At 33.9% G+C, this 9,365-nt stretch overlaps 1 protein-coding gene across 1 annotated transcript; it reads left to right on the plus strand.

Moving 5' to 3' along the window:
• The first annotated feature begins 4,909 nt into the window (after positions 1 to 4,909).
• On the plus strand, positions 4,910 to 7,506 carry LOC107810004 (nicotine N-demethylase CYP82E3). The gene is made up of 2 exons (XM_016634721.2): positions 4,910 to 5,882; positions 6,704 to 7,506. The coding sequence occupies exons 1-2, from the start codon at positions 4,944 to 4,946 to the stop codon at positions 7,316 to 7,318; spliced, it is 1,554 nt and encodes a 517-aa protein (XP_016490207.2). The 5' UTR covers positions 4,910 to 4,943; the 3' UTR covers positions 7,319 to 7,506.
• Positions 7,507 to 9,365: the final 1,859 nt, after the last annotated feature.

Below are 9,365 nucleotides of genomic sequence, written 5' to 3' on the forward strand. Positions count from 1 at the left end.
AACTCCCCAATCCAACCATAAAAAACATTAAATTCTAGGTTGGAATCTTTTAAAATGAAATGAAAGATTGAAAGAAACTAGTTAAGAATCACTTACTTATGACTTGAGAAAGAAATGGTCTTTGGAAAATTGCCTAGTGGGTTTCTTATTTCGAAAATTTTGAGAAATGAGCAAAAATCCCGTCTAATTTAGGTTTTACACAGCTACCGCAAATGCAAGAAATTCTTCGCAAATGCGAAGTGTTCCCCAACCCTGTTGTCTTCGCAAATGCGAACATTTGTTCAAAAATGCGGCCTGAGATGATCGCAAATGCGACCAATACTTTGCAAATGCAAAGTCCACCCCCCAACCCAACTGCTCGCAAATGCAATGGGTTCTTCGCAATTGCGAGGCTCGCATTTGCAAGCCAGAACTCGCAATTGCGAAGTCTGCAGACCTGTAGCACACCAGCATGAATTCCTAAGCTCAATTCACTTTGTAGCCTATCCGGAACTCACTCGAGCCCTCGGGGCTCCAAACCAAACATGCATACAAGTCTTAAAACATCATACGAACTTGCTCGAGCGATTAGATCGCCAAAATAACACTTAGAACTACGAATTTAGTACCAAATAAAATGAAATTCTCAAGAACATTTTGAAATTTTTATTTTCTCAACCAGACGTCCGAATCATATCAAAGCAATTCCGTTTTTCATCAAATTTCACAGACAAGTCTTAAATATTATATTGAACCTATACCGGGCTCCGGAACCAAAATAAAGACCTGATACCAATAAGATCAAACATCAATATTGTCTTAAAAACCATTAACTTTTCAAATTTCTATTTTTAACAAAAATTCATAACTCGGTCTAGGAACCTCTGAATTCGATTCCGGGCATAGTCCAAGTCTCATATTTCTATACGGACCCATCGGGACTGTCAAAATACGAATTTGGATCCGTTTACCAAAAATATTGACCGAAGTCTACTCAAATAAAGTTTTTAATAAAAAATTCTTATTTTTATCAACTTTCAACACAAAAACTTTCTGGAAACACACCCCGACTGCGTACACAAATCGAGAAGGGATAAAATGAGGTTTTAAAGGCCTCGAACACATAATTTGATTTTAAATCATAAGATGACCTATCGGGTCATCACACGACTGGACTATCTGCACAATAAATTATTGCATCACCGACTTGTTCATCAATTACATTTGGTGAATTTTCATCCTTCTTCTTCTTTGGTTCTCTATACTGACTACTGTAGTGACACTTTTTATCACAATTCTAACAAGTAATATCCTTGTGATTTTTAGATTGCCCTCTTTTCCTTGACTTTGATCTGCCATAACAATGACTTTGTCCTCTTTGGTTGCGTTTCCTCTGCTTTCAGTATTAAAAGCAGATCCTGTGGAATCACTTGATTCTCTTCGGTGAATATCTTTACTTAAAACCAAGTCTCAAATATCATTCAATTTTAGTTTGATATTTTTTTCGGTGAACTGCTAACTGCAGTTACCGTTGCAGACCAACTCTCCAGTAGATATGATACTAGAATCAATGCCCTGACTTCGTCATCAAATGTTATATTAGCAGAACTCAACTGAGTTAATATTATATTAAACTTATTGATATGTTTCGTGACAGATCCACCTTCTGTCATCTTTAAGTTGAACAATCGACACATCAAATAGACTTTATTTGAAGCAGATGGTTTCTCCTACATATTTGATAGTGCCTTCTTTGATCTTATCATTAATGATGTTAAACGCCATATTCCATGTTAGTGTCAAACGAATCACACCAAGAGCTTGGCGATCTAATAGATCCCAATCTGCTTTAGCCATATTCTCTGTTTTACCTCGGTGAGAGGTAAATGTAATTTTTTTCTGGTACAAATAATCCTTTATTTGTATTTTCAAGAATTCAAAATCTTTGTCATTGTACTTGTCAATCTTAACATTCCCTTCTCTCGATTCCATTTTTTACAAATTATTTTTATGTGAATAGTGCCTGTGAATAGTAATGACGAATACTATTCTGTATAAGAAAAAATATCCCAACCATATAAGGTAGATAATCATCACTATTGGTGAACAATACTATCACTGTCAATGAACAGTACTTCACTATTGTGAATAGTGTTAGTAATGATGATCAATAGTGTTGCACTATTCTTGTGAATAGTACCGGCACCAATATCGTACTTTTCTACCAAAATTACAATGTTTTTGCTCTGATACCAATTGTTGGGAAGCGTGTCAGGCCAATAGAAGGAAAAAATATTTAAAAGAGAAAAATAATAAATTGCACAAGACAAGACAAGATTTACGTGGTTCGGTAATTTTTGCCTACTCCACGGTCACACAAAGAATAGGTCTTTATTAATTGAAGGAAAAGAAGAAGTTGAGGAATGATTTACAACTGAGGAACGAGATGCCTATTTATAGGCAGAACGTCTGCTGAAAGAAAATTTTCAAATGTGAATAGGAAGAGGACGGCACCGCAAATTGCACGCCAAATTCTTCTTTCACATTGCAGTCCGCCAACTTTGACTTTTTTACGTTTTTTTCTTCTCTTTCTCTCTTTGTCTTCTTTTATAGTTTTTGTTTTCTTTCTTTTACTTCTTTTACCGCTGGGTTTGTTCCTTTCAAACAAGATATTTCGCATTCATGCAAGGTCCGAGAAAAGACCACACCTTAAAAAGTGTGATATAGATAATCTATCCAATGCAAATATTAACAGCTACTTTCACGGCTCGAACCCGTGTCATGTTTTAACACTAATCAAATTCCTTATAGAAACAGTTTTAACATGGCCCATCAAAATGTAAATGATTGAAGAAAAAAGTAACTTTAACCAGAAAACAAAAAACAAAAAATCACGTGTGGGGTTGAACAAAGATTGAGGCGCTGCAATTTTTGAAATTGAAATTTCACTGACATTTTTTGGTTGGATACGAAAGAAGTAAGTGGAATTTCATTTGCAATGCCTGAAAGGACCCATTCATAACACATTCAGTGGTTCTACTTCTTTTGGTTGGATATCTGATATCTTGTGTTACTTTAACTCAAAATTACACGTCCCATTCACTTAGTGGTACACGCATATTGGATCATCCCAAACATATAGTGAGTTTACTTTATTGTATTGCTATGTTGTATTTGTCTTAAGAAATTTATTAAATATATATAAATTATTAATATAAAATTCAATAATTTAAAATGATTAGAATTCTTAACATGTAAACTTTAAATCTTGATTCTGTGTGGCATTGGTAAATCATATTATCAAATTAAAGTGACACATAATAATACATATTTTATAAGTTTAATTTGGTAACTTATACACTAAAGTAAATAACTTTATTTAATTGATTAAGATACATTCATGATATGTCTAAATTAAATTATATGTAATTGAAGGATCCATCACCTTTAACTAGAGATTTTGTTGAAGTTATAAAAATGGACAAACTTAGTGTTTTCTCTTACATAGTATGAATCTGAATTCATCATATCAGTAGATATCAAATACCAATGATTTCACAAAAATATGATACTTCCTCTATTTTAATTTATGTACATAAAACTATTACTATTTTGGAAATCAAATAAAGTTTTCTTCCCACGTTTCTTGCAAATATTTTTTAAATATTTTGAATTGTTCACTAGTGTGACTTACGGTACTTTTATGTAATTTCTAAATATGTAATTTTATTTCAAATATAATTTGAGAATATATGCTCAAATTCACACATAAAATTAGTTAACTTGACCCTCACACTCTTGAAAAGTTTACACAACCTGAAGCAGAGGGAATATAATTTCCTAGGAGTGTTCATCATTTAATACGGTTTGATATTTAGATATTTTGGGTCGGTATTTTTAATATTCAATTTCTTAAAATGATATACCAAAAATCATACCTAATTAAATTCGGTATGGATCGGTTTATTTCCATTCGATTTCGATTTATTCTGCCCCGCAACTTCGGTTGTTCGACTTGAATATTAACTAGTGCATAGAGCCATAAATTGTAAAATTTTTAATTAAAGTAGTCAAAAATATAAAATAAAAACGTTCTAAGCTCAATTGACGGTCAACAAAAACTTTATCCATAACCAACAAGTATCAGCACATAGAATGAGAAAAGGTATATTATAAAGAATAAATTTGATCATTAAAAATGTCTTGTTGCTTGCTTAGAGTTAATTATTGAACTTAGAGAATAAAATAAGGACTAATCCAACAGATACAACATCAATCCACGAGCAATGGAGTAAGAAACACCCTAAAACCCTAGTAACGTTACGATAAATTGTTTGACAACCTGGATAGTAAGAGTCAAAATCTGCAGCCTACCTTATTCCTCTATTTTCCTAAAGAAGTACATGGATTTTACTGCCAACCTTAACATGAATGCCAAAAAAGAATAATGTGTAACTTAGTATATTATAGCCCCAAGGATTGACTGAGTTGGTTAGGTGAGTGACTTTTCACATGGAAAACCTGGGATCAATTCCCCTCACCAACAGCTAGCCTTCTCAGTCAGAGCTCGTCGCATCGGGCATACCTAATATCATTTACATCTCCTGTGTGATTTGCGAGCTATTGGACATTGAACATGTTATCGAATGCACATTCGAAGAATAGCGGCAGGTTTCCTGGGAATTTTTCAAAAATCTTAGTATATTATAATTAATAATATGTGTTTTGTGTAACTTAGTATATATTTTGGTTTTATATTTTAAAAATGTCAAATACCACCTCTTAATAGTAATTTTTTTAAAAACTTAAACCAATTATCATACCAAAATACCGAATACCAAAAGCCAATATTTTCAATTTTTGTTACTTTTGTATTTATCATATTATTATGCATAGCCCTAAATTATCTATAAAAGGGAAGTTGGTGATAGTTTGATTCCCAAGTTCTTTTCTAAAAATCCATAATGGTTTTTCCCATAGAAGCCATTGTAGGACTAGTAACTCTTACACTTCTCTTCTACTTCATACGGACCAAAAAATCTCAAAAACCTTCAAAACCATTACCACCGAAAATCCCCGGAGGGTGGCCGGTAATCGGCCATCTTTTCTATTTCGATGACGACAGCGACGACCGTCCATTAGCACGAAAACTCGGAGACTTAGCTGACAAATACGGCCCGGTTTTCACTTTTCGGCTAGGCCTTCCGCTTGTGTTAGTTGTAAGCAGTTACGAAGCTATAAAAGACTGCTTCTCTACAAATGATGCCATTTTCTCCAATCGTCCAGCTTTTCTTTATGGCGAATACCTTGGCTACAATAATGCCATGCTATTTTTGACAAAATACGGACCTTACTGGCGAAAAAATAGAAAATTAGTCATTCAGGAAGTTCTCTGTGCTAGTCGTCTCGAAAAATTGAAGCACGTGAGATTTGGTGAAATTCAGACGAGCATTAAGAATTTATACACTCGAATTGATGGAAATTCGAGTACGATAAATCTAACCGATTGGTTAGAAGAATTGAATTTTGGTCTGATCGTGAAAATGATCGCTGGGAAAAATTATGAATCCGGTAAAGGAGATGAACAAGTGGAGAGATTTAGGAAAGCGTTTAAGGATTTTATAATTTTATCAATGGAGTTTGTGTTATGGGATGCTTTTCCAATTCCATTGTTCAAATGGGTGGATTTTCAAGGCCATGTTAAGGCCATGAAAAGGACATTTAAGGATATAGATTCTGTTTTTCAGAATTGGTTAGAGGAACATGTCAAGAAAAAAGAAAAAATGGAGGTTAATGCAGAAGGAAATGAACAAGATTTCATTGATGTGGTGCTTTCAAAAATGAGTAATGAATATCTTGATGAAGGCTACTCTCGTGATACTGTCATAAAAGCAACAGTGTTTGTAAGTTCATCTCATTTTTCATTTATTCTTTGAGGAATAGACAGGTTAATAGTAATTTAAGTAATTAGATTATCTAAATACTAAGGATGAGTAAATATGGCAAAAATATAGAATGATAAATGGAAAAGGATGATAATTTTTTATGCCCGGACTAATCTAACTTTGGGAGTTAAAGCACTTCCTACCAATAGGGACTTTTCTTCAAAGCTCGATCTTGATGAAACTCTGTGGTTAAAAAAATGAGATATAACCAATTATAATTGATAGAATAAAACTTTATTACTCCCATTGAGCATAACAAAACAAAAAAAAGTAAAGGGACTTCTTCTCTTTTTTAGGGAGAAATTCTTTGATTGTTTGTTAATATAGATTCATGTTTTTTTTTTTATTTCTAATAATAATTGTGCTTGAATCAGGTCGCGCTGATTCTTGGCTTTTTAGCAGCAATAGAGTCAAAGCTAATATACATATTATTTGGTTTTCGAATAAGTTATACTGAAATTATATAATACGGGTATTAAATAATAACATGATTATTTATAGGATATGCTTTTTTTATTGGGTAAATATATTTTTTTTAATTAAAAATGAAATATACAAGTAAGGTATAAAACACTATTTGATTTTACACTAGATAAATTTGCCCTCGTACATCTCTAAGAGAAGAGCTGAAATAAATGAATTTTAAATTTCAGAAAAAAATAAATTCATTAGTATAATGAGATGTCGATACTTGACAATTACTATACTAACTAGAACAAGGTTCAGCAGATAGTGACGCTAACCTATTTTTGTATTGAATTATTCTAATTTGTCCACAGAGTTTAGTCTTGGATGCTGCGGACACAGTTGCTCTTCACATGAATTGGGGAATGGCATTATTGATAAACAATCAACATGCCTTGAAGAAAGCGCAAGAAGAGATAGATAAAAAAGTTGGTAAGGATAGATGGGTAGAAGAGAGTGATATTAAGGATTTGGTATACCTCCAAACTATTGTTAAAGAAGTGTTACGATTATATCCACCGGGACCTTTATTAGTACCCCATGAAAATGTAGAGGATTGTGTTGTTAGTGGATATCACATTCCTAAAGGGACTAGACTATTCGCGAACGTTATGAAATTACAGCGCGATCCTAAACTCTGGTCAAATCCTGATAAGTTCGATCCAGAGAGATTTTTCGCTGCTGATATTGACTTTCGTGGTCAACACTATGAGTTTATCCCATTTGGTTCTGGAAGACGATCTTGTCCGGGGATGACTTATGCAATGCAAGTGGAACACCTAACAATCGCACACTTGATCCAGGGTTTCAATTACAAAACTCCAAATGACGAGCCCTTGGATATGAAGGAAGGTGCAGGATTAACTATACGTAAGGTAAATCCTATAGAAGTGGTAATTACGCCTCGCCTGACACCTGAGCTTTATTAAAATCTAAGATGTTTTATCTTGGTTGATCATTGTTTAATACTCCTAGATAGATGGGTATTCATCTATCTTTTTAAAATTAATTGTCAGTACGAGTGTTTCTAATTTGGTAAGTTTGTAACAACAAGTAAAGAAGGATTGTGCTAGTATGTATGTGCAGAAAATAATGGAAATTGTGTACAATTGGATAAGGGAACACAACTATCTATGAGACGAAAAGGTACACGTAAAAGTAAAAGAAGAAATTTGTCACCGACTGCTACAAAAAATCTAAGAAAACCTTTCAGAAAAGTCTAATTGTATGAGGAGCTCTACCCCTATTTCAATTAAAGTCTCCCCTCCCCTTTCTTTCTCTGTCTCCTCTTGCTCCACTTATTTTGAACTTCTAATCAGAGTAACTTAAAAGAGAATAATGCGGTGCTACTACTTAAAAGTTACTCTTTCTAATCCTTATATTTCTAATTCATATACTCGATGGCTGAATGTTTGGAGAAGAAATGTTCAACACACTGCACCCTTTACAGTTTCTCACGCTAAACAGAACCAAAGGTTGTCTTAGAGAAACATCCAAAGATCTGCAATTATGTTATTACTACAAGAGTATAATAGCAAATCGTTGGTGACGAAAGATCACTTTTTCTCTAGAATGCGTGTTTGTTGAATTCATAATTATAGAAGTTCACGTCTATGGTATATTTTTAATAGCAGCAGACAAATTGAAGTCAATTGACATGCAGAACATCAGAAAGAGAGAAAATGTTTTTTCCCCATGTAAAAGTTCATTAACCTGCAAAATTTGACACTATAATCATTGTAAAACCATACATCTACCCAATCAATGGTATACAACAGCAGCAATTCCAGTAAAAAGAACAAGAATAAGAAACAAGCAGCAGTAAGTCCAGAGCAGCCCTCAGCCCAACCTGACGCGAAAGCTAGTTCTGTGAGATGATTGTACTAATATCTTCAATTTTATGTCAACATCAATAGTTACTTCAACAAACTGATTCTTGAGATTGCCATTTATGTGGCAGTAACCCTATCATGTCAGTGTAAAAGATATTCAGACAATGTGATACTGATGCAATAAGATAATATCGCGGATAAAAGAGACCAAGTTTGGAGTAAAGCAGGACAAAAGAAAACAACACAAGTGATTAGGGAAATCTGCAGTAAAGCTATTACTTTCAATTATCGTTCGGTAAGGGACAGGCTCTTTCCTGCTGCAATGCAATCTACGCAAATTAGACTTATCAGCCGGATTCAGTTGTGTCAAACAAAAGAAACTAAATAACATATGTTGTAAGTGGTCTAAGAGGAGAAGGCCAGTGCATCGCGAACGCGTCACGTGCTTCGCGAACGCGAAGAACACCTGACACCCAGGTATTAAAATAGGTGAAAGTCGGCGTTTGAGCCATTTTTTTACTATTTTTGAAGTTAGAGCTCGGCCAATAGGCGATTTTGAAAAGATTTTTCATCCCGACTTCACTGGTTAGCGAATTTTAACTTGTTTTGTTATATTTCCATAATCACCCATTTATTTTAACCTTTAATCTAGGATTTTCATGGTAGAGACTAGGGATTTGGGTAAAAATTTGGGATTTTACAAAATTGAGATTAGGCCTCAAATTGAGGTCGGATTTCGAAACAAATCACATGACCGGGCTCGGGGGTAAATGTGTAATCGAGTTTTGGTCCGAATCTCGAGTTTGACCAAGCGGGCCCGAGGTTGACCTTTGTTGACTTTTTTCAATTTTATCAAAGATCGAATTTTTTTCACTTGTGGGTTGTTTATAAAGATTATTTTGAATTATTTAAATTATATCTGGCTAGATTTGACCGTTTTGGAGGCTAATTCTAAAGGAAAGGTCGTGGTTGAGTGTTGATTTGATTGCAAAAAGAGATAAGTGTTGTGCCCAATTTTAACTTGAGGGAATTAGGACTTGATTGGTTTAATTGGTACTTGATTAATGTGTGGTGGACGACGTATATGCAAGGTGACACGTGTATAAATGTAGTCGTAGGTTAAGTATGCGGGTTGGGATATTTA

Source organism: Nicotiana tabacum, chromosome 18 (genome assembly GCF_000715075.1).
Source record: "Nicotiana tabacum cultivar K326 chromosome 18, ASM71507v2, whole genome shotgun sequence".
Taxonomy (NCBI): Eukaryota; Viridiplantae; Streptophyta; class Magnoliopsida; order Solanales; family Solanaceae; genus Nicotiana; species Nicotiana tabacum.